Raw genomic sequence first — 14,709 nt, forward strand, 5'->3', positions numbered from 1 at the left:
AATATAATATTACCTATAATATTTTTTAATAACATTTACAGTACTTCTATAAAAGCACAACAAATGAGTCAAATAAAAACACTAAAATCTTTCAAGACCACTAAAAAGATAAGCAAAAAATATTGTTGAAAAAACTTTAAAAGGTATTTTAGATTTTTTTTTTAATTATGAGCACTATTTGAAAGTAAATAAAAAGGAGATCGATTGAGAAATACACAGAATATAAATATTTTTTAGGAAATCATCCTAAATAGAAAGTGAGAAAAATAAAGGAAAGGTATTGTTGGGGCTTTAAAAGGCCCAATCAATCCAATTAATTAAACTCAATCAAATTAATAAAATAAATTAAAAGACCCCTCAAATTAGTAGAATAAATTAAAAGACCCACAAAACCCACATCATGTTTGTCCAATACCTACAGCCACACCATGTGGAGACCTGGTAAGATCTTTCATTTTTTGCCCGGCAGGTTACAAACTCCTGATTCACAATTGTGCATACTATGACTTAAATCAGTTAGACGTCTTCTCCAAGACATTGCAGTCACATGAGAAAGATGAAACCTGCAGGGTAGTAATCTTGATCGAGTATGCCTTCCGCATCCTCAGTTAAGGCTTTCTTTTCAGGACTATGGCAGCAGCAAACAAGGCTTCCTTGGCAAAAGACGTGATCTCCAAACCCCTGTTAAAAGGCATAATACAATTAGTTAGATAATTCGATAGTCTTCTACAAAGTGCACGTTACTCCTGCAACCGTGGCCAGCTACACAAGTTTATCCTACATATAACAACTTGTTCCAGTGTATGGGTAGCATTTGGCAAAAGAGCCAAACAAAGTTTCACAAGACAAAACACGATGGGAAGCTACTTATCGGAAAATTTACAGGGGAGAACTGGTCTTACTCATCAGTTTTTCTGAGGTTTCTGAAAGCAGAAATTAAGCTGTTGCATATCTCAGAAAGAGTTGCACCGATCCTTTCAGTAGAGCTAGCAATCTGCTTAGAGTCACGTACTAGGGAGAGACAAGCCTGTACAAAAATAAACATAAGAATTAGGTTGTCATTAAACATAATATTTTATTGATCTATAAAGAACATTATGTTACCAATGATTGGTTTAAGTATTGCTGAAGCTAAATATAATGCTTGCATGAGTTCTACTTATATGCAGCTTTTATAACATTTATTTTCTGTTTTCAGTCTCAGGTAACTCAAGGCTTACAATCCAGTCATACATAAGAAGGGCTAGCAAAATCCACAGAATAAAATATTTGATTATTAAATACCTGCAAAGACCAACCAGTAAGTGACTAATTACAGAATTATTAAATCCCAAAATGCACTTGTTTCGTAGAGTGTCCATACATTTCTAGGCCTCTGGCAAACACACATCCAAAATTTGTTTAGGTATCAGTTGGTACCTCCAGAAATTGACAGGACATTTTTTTCTGACTTGTTCCAATACATGATCAATAGTATGGCAATCATTGATATTCATAATGAATCCAAAGAACTTACCTGAAAAGCATGTGCTAAAAGCAGTTGGGCTGCTCCTGAAGTAACTCTTTTCACAATATTCTTTGTATTTGCAGCAGTTGAAAAGTTGTTCAGCATACCCCTCAAAGTTGCACCATCTGATTTCTCATTTGATCTTCGAGTTCTAACAGAGGACTAAAGCAATAAACAGAAATGCAAAGTAAATGATAAGAAACTTTTATTAGGCATGGGTCTCAAAAAACATACAATTGTTATCACAAGGCAAGAATAGCATAAATATTTATATTTGGAACACAAAAAGAGGAGCACCTATATAATGTTATATGTGGTATACATTGTCGACACAGATTGTGCAAGCAAAGCTTCTGCATCAAGCAATTAAGCTAGTTTGCTACAGGTAGACTGATGACTCAATACATTGCCATACAAACTTTTCTTTTATGGAGTCTTATCCAGTAAATCAATCTTTTTTTCTTTTAATTTTTCAGTATTGAATGAAGCAATAAACTGTCTAGTTGAGATACTTCAAATAAAAATCTAAATACATGATCTTTGACTATCGAGGAAGGTTTCAAAGTCACTGGACCCAAATCATCTTTTTTCTTTTCTCTTATTTAACTTTATCTTTGGTCAACCTTCTTCTTCTGACTCTATTCAGCCATTTATTCACTAGACAAAGAAAATCTGCAACAATTTTTCTCATCTTCCAATCCAATCAGTCCCACAATCTTGAGATTAGTGATGACTTATGTGTAACCTGGACAATTAGAATCAACCTAGCAACGAACCACCTAGCATGATGCTCTTCCTAGGTGATTAAGAACTAAACGCATTTTGTTAGGCCTTGAAACTAATATGATTGTTGTATTCCTTTAGACTTGATTGGATATGGAAATGCCAAAGTTCAAACAATAGTATAATTCTGGGTTAGTAGGAAATGAAGTAGTTAGCATATACACGGTCAGCTAGTTGAGCTGGAGATGCTAAGAGATACATATAATGAAAAGAGAAAAGCAAAACATGTCGATGCAGATTAAAATTTAAAAGGAACTTCCATTGCCAAAGGCCATAAAGTAATCGGAAGAAATGATGGGCCAAGGTTGCAAATTAACACCATCAAAATCGTGCATGAGGATGATGGATAAGATTACTGCAGGAACAATGCCTTTCGAACAGGACATTGTTTGAAAAATGAGAATGAACAAAAAAATATTGAACAGGAACTCGTATGCTCTATGCCTACAAGTGTAGACGGTAAATAATGAAAACATAAATTACCCTCATAAAACCAATCTCTGCAATCAAATTTAAGAAAATAGAAGTGAATGGCATATACACTACCCACATCTGAGCAAAAATGACTGGAGAAGGCAAAAAGAGAAATGAAGCAAACTTAAAGGATCTGTCATTATCTGCAGCAGAGGTATCAGCCAAAACCAAGTTTTTTTGGTGTAAACAGATAGGTTTGGAGTGAACCAGGCCTCCCAAACTCAATCAAATCTTGAATTTTCACTGGTTTCCCCTAAAAATGATCACCTACAATCATTTTGAAAGTTGCAGTAGCTTTTGGTCCAGCTTCAAACTTGTTCCAATGTCTTTGACCAAAAACTGATAATTTCATAATGGAATAGATTATTAAGGTCTAAATACCATTCTTAAGATTCTACTCTTCACAAATTCTTGGTGAGTTATATTTGCAGGTAAATATTATGTGAGAATGAAACACTTTTAGGACATTAACTCTGTGAAATTAAACAGGTAATATATTCATATACACATTTACTGATTAACAAAATTGAATGGATGACAGAGTGTCAAGTTTTGCAGCAGGTTCAGATTTAAATTGCTTCAATTGACGTAATTTGCATACCTTTGTTATATATTTTGAAAAGTACTGCAAAATGATCTCCAACTTCCATTTAGGCTCTGAGAAGACCTGCAGTGTATTATCAGTGCAACATTAAAAACAGGGTTATGTTTTCCTGTGTATGAAAGACAAATTGCTTGCAATTATAGGGTAGAAATAACTACTATTACAGTTTTGAGCTTGTCAAAGTTAAATCAAAAGCAGTCATGCTGAAAAGGTAGATAAGTATAACCATTATGAAAAAATAAGTATCAACTTAGAAATATATTTACCACTACTACCAATACGTTCAAATAGTCCATGAAAAAGTATGACAAAAAATGGAAACCAGAAGAAAATAAAACACAAAGAGATGCTATAGCAGCCCTGTCTCACCACAAGAAATGGGGGAAGGCTATCTCTGTTGTAGGTTAGTTCATCCACAATGATTTCCAAGATGGGAAGCCTGTGTCAACAACATGATGCTGAATTTAAACTCCAACTAGAGACAATTATAACATGTATGCCATACGAGGAGCAAAAAAAAGAATGGCACCTAAAGCCATCAAGCCGAGAAGTAAGTCCATGCATATCTGCTTCTTTCCTGGCTACATCAAGTTCCATAACCTGGAATCATGCAAATACTTAATTGATAGATGAGTAGCCCATCAGAAGTTATAGACCATGTCTTCGACTTCTCACCAGCTTAAAAAATTTCTGTATAGCAACACAAGTTTCTTTTTCTAGTTCAGAAACAGCAATTGATAGACCAACAACACAATCCTGACTTGATTGAGAACAAGTATCTTCTGAGCTTCTCAGGTCTTGATGGTTATTTGGTATATTATGATGGCAACGCTTGAGTAAAATGGACATGCAATCCCTAACCAAACTCTTAAAGTTTAATTTTCGTGATCCCTGAAAAACAAGTTTGAACAGTGATAAATTTATCTTCTTTGATACTAGCAAGAAACTATCGTGGGAATGTCAAAAGAAAATAAGAACTTTGAAGAGATCAGAAGGTTATCAAGACTTCACAGTGCCAGATAGCAATACAGTAAAGTAGCAAAAGAAAATTTCATGTTTTTTGTCTGGCTTCTGTAAGTGCACAACATACCAGAAGAATATTTAGTACAGATTCCTTGAGAAGTAACCAGTTCAGTGTTTCTGTACAAAACTGTAAAACAAACTAAGGCAAGGAGAAAAAAAAGGAAACATAAACAAAGGAATAGGAACTCCTGCTGTGAGTCATTTACCTTTATAAACAGTAAGACGAGGTAATAGATCATCCTCGAGGACATTTACAAGATACTGGAACAATAGCAAATTTCCTACAGCCTAAACAACAGAAATGGATAGTGGTTAGAACTTCAAGTGCATGTAAATCAAAACAAAACCATTAACTACTGAAAGTACAGGGGAAAAAATCTGATGAAGAATAAGGCACTAAAACGAGCATCCCCGCAATCACAAACAATATTCCCCTGTTTTTTCTTTGCATGTGTCTCGTTACAAAATGGTAGTTTATAGAACTGCAGCAAAGCTATGGATCATGCATGTTTGCAAGTAACACACTGCAGCAAAGCTAAGGGTTTCAGTGGAACAACTTGTGGATTAATTTAGTTAGTTATTTTGTAAATACTTTACAACCATGAAATAAGTGTGACGTCCACAAGAAAGTTGCAGTATATCATTTGCCTTAAATGATAATATATGTCGAATCATAATCCTTTCCAACCATCATTAATAACATTCACAAATTGAGCAAGTATAACCGTCTTAAATTAAATGTTTAAACTGGTGACTCCAAGAAAAAACACACCTCTATTAAAAGCATTGACTTCCATAATTCTGTATTTATCATGTTTCTCACTATACATCTATGGATATTTCAAATGATAATTCACAAAATTTCAAACCTACATCTAAATAGGGAAAAAAAACATGAAGAATCATGATTATAACAACATCAACAAGGTTAACTAGGGTGCTACGGAAATAGTGATAAAATTCATTCAGAAAAATTACAAATTGACAAATAGTATGCACAACACTCATACTTGCCTTAAACACCAAATCAAAGCTCAATTTGTTAACTGCTTGAACCATGTCCTCTATCAAGGTAGAGAATCTCTGGAGAAAACAAAGTTGAAAGAGTCAAATCAGATCCACATTTAGTCCAGATTAATCAACAATATTAATTATATTGGAAAAATGGATAAAGAAAAAGTATGTGCTTGATAAATATACCCAAACAAAGATATGTTTTCAATTAAAGGACAAATCAGAGAAAGTCTAAAATATGAATAGAAGAACAACCAATTCAAATGCTCAATATCTGCATAGATTCAAAATTTGGAACAGAGGAACATAAAATATATATATCATTATTTTCTTTGACTCGATTATCTCAACAAAAAAGATATCTGAGAGAGATTCTAGAAACTAAACAATGTTCACAGCAAGATCATGTTAGCCACCACAGTTGGCCTTATGCTAGTTTAAGGTCATAACAGTAAACCATAGGCCACGATAGAAGTTAACATGGCATCTACCAGCCCATGGATCACCCCATCAGATATGTACCACCCGTTTCATACCAGTCCAGACAAAATGGTGATCCTTGCTCCTAACATCTCACATCATAATCCTACTCCAAGGAAAATAGACCTGTTACTTATCACCCTTAAAATATATATTAATAATATATAAAAAGTACCTAGTGCACGAGGCTCCCACTGATGCGGGTTTAAGAAGGATCAATGTAGGAAGTACATAAAAACAATCACATATATACTATGATCGATCAAAATATCAATCAATATTAATTCCGAAAATATCTAAAAACAATAAAAAGTCTCATATTCCATTTTACCTAGGAAGTACATAAAGAAACATGAACCTAACACTTCTAACTAGAACAATACCTTAATACTCTCTCTTTCCTATTTCTACTAAAACCAATCTTCATCGTTCTATTACACAATAGGAATCCATAACAACACAAGGTGGCATGCAGCATTCGAACAAGTATTTGCACATGAAGAACTTCACTAACCACAGAATCAAACAAACTGCACAAATCCTTAGCAGTTCGCTCTCCACCTGATGTAAGATTAAAAGGTGACCATGCCTGAAAAGACAAAAGGTTGCGTACTTTAGCATGTTGCTAACCCAAAAAAGAAAGCCGAGAGAGAATACCAAATCCACTATATTTTCTCACCTCTTTAACCACAACAAGATTGACAATCCCGCTCGATGATGATTCAGTCTTGTCTGATTTCATCACGTACACTCTTGAGTAGCGCTGCAAAGCCAGTTGAATAACATCAAGAAGCGTCAAAATTGCAAAGAAGCACAAACAGCAAAAGCATTTCTTTTCTGAAACGAAAATAAAAGAGACCTTATCCAACTCGGTCAGAAGCTGGTAACTAGCCATGGTCAGTTCAAGAGAGTTGCAGTCCACGAGAATCTGGAAGACGGCATCAAACATTCTCCTTCGCAGAAACAAATCAGACCCCAAGGTAAGAACTCGATCTATCGACGAAACGAAACGTATAAGGAGAGAGAGAGAGAGAGAGAGAGAGAGAGAGAGGATACCAAGAGGGAGCCGTGGACGGCTCGGAGGCGAGCGAGGCGGATCGAACAGCTTCCAAGAAGCAAAGCCCTGCAAGAGTAGAGAGAGAGATAGTAAAGGAATCAGAAGGCGTCCTAGGATGGCAATGGTGGAGAGAAGGTGCGGGAGACTACGATCGTCGTGGACGTCCTGGGAATCCTTGAAGCCGGAGGAGTCAAGGATGGCCATGGTGTTCTCTTCCCAAGCACCCATGTTGTTCTTGCTATTATTATTGCTCTTCTCGCGGCCGCCGCCACCGTTGCTGTTGGCTCCTCGTTTGCTGTTCGGATTTACCATCCGTGGGAGGAGGAGGGGAAGGGGGGGAGTAAAAGAGAGAGAGAGAGAGAGAGTAACCCTAATTTGATTCGACCGAGAAGGGGGATATGGGATTTGCAATAAAAGAGACAAGACAGACAAAAACCAAGAAATTTTGATGCCGCGCCAAAACTTTCGGCCTCAGCGATTGCCAAGTATTCTGGTACCATATTTATTGAAATCCAAAATTGAACTCAGATTCAAATACTTGAACTTGAACCATCATCACGTCTTGGGGTAAAGATGGAGACCCGCAGTTCCTCGAAACCAGAGTGGCCCTGTCGGCTCAGGTTGAGTCACCACCATGTCTCCCCCTCGGGAGCCTGCACTCCCAGCTCTGATCAATGTCGTCCAAGCTGAGGAAGGTGGCTGTAGTGATGGGGTACGTAGAGAAAAGGAGCCCGATCATCTACGTCGCCAGGGCCCGGTAAACCCTTTTTCCCTGTTCCCTTCTTTTCATCAAACAAAACGCGGATGATCCAAGTGAGAAGTAGGTAAAGAAAGGGACAAGAAAAAGTCGTTTTAAGACTCCAAATCTCTCTCATGTTGCAGAATTTACCGCCCTGCTCCCAGAAATTTGACCATCACCTATAGGGGTTTTATACTAGAATACAGAAGACCAGTCTGTATTGACAGATTTAAAGCTCACACATACACCAATCTGAATCAGTGTAGATGGATTAGACAAAGCATCTAATGTCACTGAAAAGGCCGACTTCTATAACATTTGCAGAGTATTCTCCTCCATCATGCTCTTTGTTTGTCAGGAAACCACATTCTTTGACTTTCCCAGCAGTAGAGGAAGGCTTTTAATTCGCACTATCTGAAGCACAAACCTGAGACACTATCGATCTAGATGACGCCATGCCCGATGGTATCTTGATGTGTAGCTGAACCTTCTTTCATTTCCTTTTGAAGTTTAGGCAACCAAACTTTTCAACAGTCTTATTACATACTATCCAAACAATGCTTGGATTGACTGCAGATTGGTAATCACCAAAATGATAAGTGAGGGATTCCAAATAACAAATGGAGGAAAACAATGTGTTTCTCAACAAGGGAAAACTAGTCAAATCTGGTCTTACTTTGGGATGGCTATCGGATCGGTCTTGCCAATGCAAAAGAGGATTCGGGATTTACCGACATTAATAGTTCGAGAAGAACCACCTCGTGCAGAAGGGGAATTTTTAGACTTGGCTCGAGAAGGCCTGTGCAGAAAATTTAGTTGAACAAAAGTGTTCTTAAATTTGGAAGCAAACATGATAAAACGAGGAGGAAAATAAGGGGTGTGAGCTAACCAGGAGATAACCTACGCCCCCCGTACAATAGTTTCGCCAGGGGATTGGATGCCCATTGGTTGACAGCCACACGGTTTGTTGGCTGAAACCCAATAATTTTACCATCTCCAGACAAGACAACCTGAATAGGAGAGGAAAAGATTATAACTTACATCTTTAGCAAATGATATATAAGTTGCCTCTATCATTCAGCATGCATGTGTTTGAAAAACAACAATAACAACAACAACATGAACAAGCGAGCCTCCCGAGAATAGAATTAATAGATCGAGATAGCATGTGAACCACAGACACCAAGTAAAAAAGCAAATGGTAAGCAACAGAAGATTCACGCCTATGTGCAACAAAGAATTGACATAAATGGGCACGTATATGATAATGGGCAATCACATGGTGGTGCATGTTGGAGTACTTGCTGATGTATCAAACCTGCAGCATGCTAAGACATATCAGTATCGCATTCGGATGACATTTAGTATGACAGGTGCAAAATTGCAAAAATGCATCACATTTTAGAGAGGAAAAAATAAGTGCAGTAGTATGAAATTTTTTTAGGCAGATGGTGAGTGATTGGCAAGTACCCAGTAAATGTACCTTAAAAGATGGTGTGAATTTTATGTTAATAAGCAATCAAAGTAATATTATGAAACATATTCCTTCAACCACAAATACCCATAAGGAGATCTAGTCACTTCACATTTTAACTTCTGTGGTTACCATACTGATAGAAAACATCATAAGATGCCAAATCACATAGAGGTGAGGCATAAGAATTCATTAGCAATTAGAACACAGGGTTTAAGCAGCATTACTGAATAACATAAATAACACAAGGCGTTTACCAAATCAACATATTCACTACTTTGATGATTTATGACAAAAGAATGGAAGAACCTGCATGTGTGTTTATGATTAAAGCACTTATATTGTTATGGAAAAAAAAAACATCTAACGGACGACATACCTGAAAACTAGCAATGTCCTGTGCGGTAGTATGAAAAGCGGCACGGTTCATTCCAGAAAGAGATTCTGTACTGCTAGACTCCTCTGCATTAGGATGTTCCACATGATTTGAGATAGGAGAGACCACACTGTTGGATTGTTCTGTTTGAGACTGTATATCACCATTATATAAGTTTTTGACCTGTTCTTCATCAACGTGAACAGCACGAAGAGATGGATCCTTGTTCCTTAAGTAGCTTGGAACTGCACCAATCCATGCACCCATTTCCGCATCAAAAGGTACTTCCCCAGGCCAACCAAGTGCATCTTTGATCCTCTCGACAACTGAAATGCACAAGCCTTCTATCTGAAAAATAACAGAGTTGTAATCAAATTGACTTCCAGCTGACAGAACTAAATGATACAAAGGAAATAAACCTCCAGAAAAATTGCTCACTTGCAACTACTCTGGATATGAGGATTAAAATAAACTAATTAATGGGAAGATGGAACATGCTCAACATGTACACATGCATCTTTGTACACATGTAGTATGTCTAGTGAATGACCCTGAAGACTGATGATGTCAGACAGTCCTGTTTCTTCATTCCTTCAGCAGAATTTAGTTATGCTGATACTTATGACACCACATAAACTTTGTTCATTATAGAATAATACATGTTGTGGATTCTAGTTGGGAAACTGACAAGGCCATGAACAAACACAAGGCGGGAAGAAAGTTCACAATGCGTCAAGAAAAGTAGCATGTGAAGATGCAACGACTACTTAAGTATCTGCATGTAACTGGATTTCCAAAAATGTAGATGCAACAACTTACATTTAGGGCATTTGCTTTCTATAAAGTGCTAAAGAAATGGTACTCTCAAATAGAAAACTACCTAACTTCAACAACCTGACCTATGGCAAAATGATTATAAACCTACCAGAAGCGGACAAGAAAACCAACAAGGCAAATATTGAGATACTTATGGAAACAGTGAACTGCAATTCCTTCTATCCAAGAAACTGACAGCTAGTACCAAACATGTTTAATTAAAGCAGCTGCTAAAACAAGCTTGTATGGTCTCTAAGTTGTCTGCTAAGACAATGGAAATTTGGACATACATTTGTTATCTTGTCATACCAAATCAGTAGGCAGATTTTGAGAGCGGAGATCTCCACAAAGAGCAAATAGTAATATGGAGTTAAATTAACTGAAAATTCCCTCAGTTCTGAAATGATATGGTTACTGACACTTGTGGTTTCAAATGGTGAATTTCTAGAGCAAATTGAAACCAGGTTAATAACATATATCAATTCCCTCTTTCAGCTGAGTACTTCGCTTAAAAACATTCCCAACCTACTCTCAACCAAAGTTGAAGTGAAATCAATGGAATTTGTTCAAAAACCCATTGTTTAAAATCAGTTTCCACCACAACAAAAATAGAAGGCATATTCTTCTTTTAATTCCAAAATACAACGCTATTTTCTTCATAGAACTACAAAATATTTCATGTTTCGTTGCAAAAGCAAGAAATAAGCTCTATCACACACGGAAATAAGACTACAAACTCATTCACAGTTCCAGAAATTTAGCAATTACAACCACTAGGCACAATCTAAGAACATAATAAGCTCATCCACCAGGCTGACCAAAAACTCCGATTAGATCCATACTGATTCCCTCCTTTGCTAATCAACCCAGTAAACTTGTACATCAATAAAATTGTACATCAAATAGCCATCCTCCTTTCACATCAGCTGAGAGTTCTCATTCATATATTTTATTTCCAGAAGGCTTTTCCTTTCCTGTAAACTAGCGTTAGAACTACTAATTGACAATAGCCACTCGCAGAAACCAGTTTATAAGCATGAAGTCTGGCAACAGAATTCCAAACTCTAAGACTTCCTAGCTATACATTAAACTAGAATAATAATATATTAATCATCAAACTCCTGTTAACATACCTCAGCTGTTCCATGAGACTGGAAATGGAAACCATCAATTTCCCTTGAAGAAATTAAGTTATTCCTTTCTGTAGATGTGTTGACTTTAATGTGTGGCCAACATACTTGAGCAAGAACACTGATGACAACAAAAATGCATGCTCCAGCTAAGGTAACAAACAGCATCTTCAATGGTGAACTCTGCAAATAGTTACAGTATGATTGTACATAAGTAAAACTAACTACATCATCAGATGATTCTGCATTGTGCAAGTGCCAGATATAGTAACCAACAGGGAAAGCAAGAAGATGATTCTAAAGAAATTTATGTAGTGTGAAATATCACTAAAACTTCACAGGGACCAGATCTTCCCAGATACAGGCTGCTCTAAATTTTCCCAGATCTTCCCAGATACACAGAAAAGTAGAAACTAACAAGAGGAGGGGTTGGTTGCGTAGACACCTTATTCATCGAGATAGTTGATGATTCAGTTATTAAACTGCAGAAAAGCTGTTTGTCGGGGAGTGTGTATTTGTCTTCATAGTACATGTCAAGAACATTTGCAAGTTCCACCTGCATTAAATTGTCATTATTAGCATTGATACTCTGGTAACATGTCAATATATATGGCTTAGAAATAAACAAATTTCAATATATTGTAAAACGCAATGATGGAAACATGTCTCTCACAAGCAACCAATTGAATCTCATGCACCTGAAAACCAGTAAAGTAGTTTAACAATGACTATACATGGTCCTATGTTCTACTTCGTTTTTTGAAATCATTTCAATTCTTGGTAAATTTTAGAAGCAAAACAGTTGTTCTTCCAAAATTAGGAGGCAAATAACCTCTAACCATAATATTCCTAAACCTTGTTTATAACCAATAATCACTCTTTCCACCTTCCCCTTTTCTTCTCCAACTCTCACCCAATTGCTTCTATCAAGATCAAACGACTTCCTTTCCAAGCAAATGAAAACAATATAAGTGTTCCTACTTTTGAAGCATGAAATACAGAAACAAAATCAACTTTTGACACGTTCTACTAGATTATACTTTAAAGAACATGGACTATCATAACATTACAGATTTTACCATAGTATAAACATATATCTTAATATTCATCATAAAATACAAGTTAGCTAATTAGTTACACATGGAGTAGATGAGCAAGGGTACAAGGAAAGGATAAATATACCATTTGGTAATGGGTCAAGAGAACTTCCCACCTATTTTCGGCCATCTTGTGTCCTCCTTCAAGCTTTGCATCCTTAAAAGTATTGGTATTTATTTGCAATCTGTATGCAGGAACAAACTCATTCGTCCAAGAACTCAATCCAGGACCCCCAGCTTTCTCCAATCTTATATAATCGGGTGCCATCCACCAAGGGTGTTGCATTTTCCTCTGACCATACGAGGCCCTTCCATCGCTCAAGTTAAATTTGTCCACCTGGCTCATCGCGTTCCTCACTATCTCACATTCAGCAATTTTGTACACACATATGGAAGAATCAACGGAGCAGTTTCCTTGGGGCTTCTGTAACCAACCAAACATGTAGCTCAAACGAGAACCATCGGACTCTCCAAAGTGCCTCCTTTCAGTTCCTTCGAGGGCGCAGGAAGAGACAGCCTCAGCAAGCGCAGAAAGGAACTTTACATCCGATGAGCTCACAGTGAAATCAGCTGGGGTCTGTTCAATTGATCAAACAGATTTGCACAGAATGACCAAACCAAAAGAGGAAATCACAAACAGAAAAAAAACAAAAAAACAAATAATATGTATTTAGAACCTCTCTAGGGCTTGCAAGATCTTCCATTTTCCTCTCAGTCCCTGGACAAAACAATGAGAGCTTGAAACTCCAGACTTTCTGCAAGATGACTTGCCTGAAAGTCATCGCAAGTATATTCTTCGTCACGGTAGAATTCCCAGATAGAAAATCTGCAGTGAGGCTACTGCGCAATTTCTTGGCCTTCTCCTCCACCCTTTTAGCTGGCAAAAACTGTTAAAGAGGGCACTCTTAGACATCATATTCCCTAACATACACAGGTTAAAAGCACCCAATTCAACTGCAGAACCGAAAAACAAAATAAGGACAGGCTAAACTTTCCAGAACCATGTAACAAAACAAGCCAAGATCGGGGTAGATTCAAACGAACCAGCCTAGTGGAGACCGTGCTGCGCTCGTCGGCGCCGCCGGGGAACACGGTCTCGAGGACCATGGTCGAGGCACCGGAGGAGAGGTGCTCTTCGGCGGCCGCACCGCCGTCGGCGGCGGCGGCGGTTACGGCCTGCTCGGAGCCGACGGCGCCTATGAGGGTGAGGCTAGCGAGGTCGGCGTCGTAGGAGCGGATGGCGGGGAGGCGGGCATCGGGTCCGGAGGGGGCGGTGATGGCGCGGAGGAGCTCCTCGTCGGTGCTGGCGAGGGCAGCGATCCGGTGGCGGCGGAGGGGGCGGGGGACGAGGGTTCGGGGAGCGAGGAGGAAGCGGGCGCGAGGTGGGGGAAGATGGAAGGAGGGAGGGAGAAGGGACGATTGGAGGAGGGGAAGTGGCATTTGGATGCGGGACGTTGGCGACAACAAAACTGGGGGTTTTTGGGCTTCAATAATAGCTTCAATAAATAGGAGCAGAAGAAACTCCACACTTTTAACCCTTTTTTACAGATTTAGGGTTCTTCAGAAAAAATATTTGTTCCATAATATGCTTGACACAAAAAAAAAAATATATATATATATATATATATATATATATATCATTAGGTCATGTAAGAAAAAACAGGGTAAAGAATTAGGTCAAAGATTTAGATCAGTTGGGAGGTCCCATATCATTCTCTTTTAATAGCTCTATAAAGTTCTTGATAAAAGCAAATATATTATTTCCAAACTTTGTAAGAATGTGATATTTGGTTCACTATACGCACTTTTTGACATGTTGTGATGCTCTTCCCACCTCACAATTACCAATCACTTCACTTAAAGCAAAAGTGTCGACAAAAAAGAAACATCTATTTGGTAAAGAAAATGACTTACCATTTCATGTCAGGCATGAAGTTTGGAATCTGATTCCACCATTGCATGCTGCATAACCTCATTTTCAACCACACAACAATTCCCCTCCTTTAATTAATCCTCACTCCCCAAGCTTCAATAGCAAGAATGGTGGTGTGATTAGGAATGGTGAGGTGGGACATCAACTCATCTCAAATGCAGCATTCAAATACATGAGAAAAGACATCTGGCTGCCACTGATC

General features: G+C 37.8%; 2 protein-coding genes across 5 annotated transcripts; both read right to left on the bottom strand.

Moving 5' to 3' along the window:
* Nucleotides 1-323: 323 nt before the first annotated feature.
* On the bottom strand, nucleotides 324-7,743 carry LOC103969260 (negative regulator of systemic acquired resistance SNI1). 2 transcript variants are annotated; one of them, XM_009382749.3, is made up of 15 exons: nucleotides 7,092-7,628; nucleotides 6,942-7,008; nucleotides 6,745-6,838; nucleotides 6,565-6,648; nucleotides 6,400-6,474; nucleotides 5,406-5,474; nucleotides 4,598-4,679; nucleotides 4,459-4,508; nucleotides 4,044-4,259; nucleotides 3,898-3,968; nucleotides 3,738-3,807; nucleotides 3,366-3,431; nucleotides 1,517-1,669; nucleotides 903-1,027; nucleotides 324-681 (listed from the first exon to the last, which is right to left on the bottom strand). In XM_009382749.3, exons 1-15 carry the CDS (start codon nucleotides 7,252-7,254, stop codon nucleotides 609-611), a joined length of 1,458 nt encoding a protein of 485 aa, XP_009381024.2. In that variant the 5' UTR covers nucleotides 7,255-7,628; the 3' UTR covers nucleotides 324-608. The 2 variants fall into 2 exon arrangements, with proteins under 2 accessions (XP_009381024.2, XP_009381025.2); XM_009382750.3 differs by lacking the exon at nucleotides 4,044-4,259 and having other exon boundaries at nucleotides 7,092-7,743.
* A 24-nt stretch (nucleotides 7,744-7,767) lies between these two features.
* Nucleotides 7,768-14,664, bottom strand: LOC103969261 (uncharacterized). 3 transcript variants are annotated; one of them, XM_065088220.1, is made up of 9 exons: nucleotides 14,489-14,664; nucleotides 13,252-13,461; nucleotides 12,660-13,151; nucleotides 11,923-12,033; nucleotides 11,481-11,660; nucleotides 9,535-9,879; nucleotides 8,571-8,691; nucleotides 8,358-8,480; nucleotides 7,768-8,251 (listed from the first exon to the last, which is right to left on the bottom strand). In XM_065088220.1, exons 1-8 carry the CDS (start codon nucleotides 14,489-14,491, stop codon nucleotides 8,368-8,370), a joined length of 1,575 nt encoding a protein of 524 aa, XP_064944292.1. In that variant the 5' UTR covers nucleotides 14,492-14,664; the 3' UTR covers nucleotides 7,768-8,251; nucleotides 8,358-8,367. The 3 variants fall into 3 exon arrangements, with proteins under 3 accessions (XP_064944292.1, XP_009381026.2, XP_064944291.1); XM_009382751.3 differs by lacking the exon at nucleotides 14,489-14,664 and adding an exon at nucleotides 13,619-14,060; XM_065088219.1 differs by lacking the exons at nucleotides 11,481-11,660; nucleotides 14,489-14,664 and adding an exon at nucleotides 13,619-14,062.
* Nucleotides 14,665-14,709: the final 45 nt, after the last annotated feature.

This window comes from Musa acuminata, chromosome BXJ1-10, assembly GCF_036884655.1.
Source record: "Musa acuminata AAA Group cultivar baxijiao chromosome BXJ1-10, Cavendish_Baxijiao_AAA, whole genome shotgun sequence".
Lineage (NCBI taxonomy): Eukaryota > Viridiplantae > Streptophyta > Magnoliopsida > Zingiberales > Musaceae > Musa > Musa acuminata.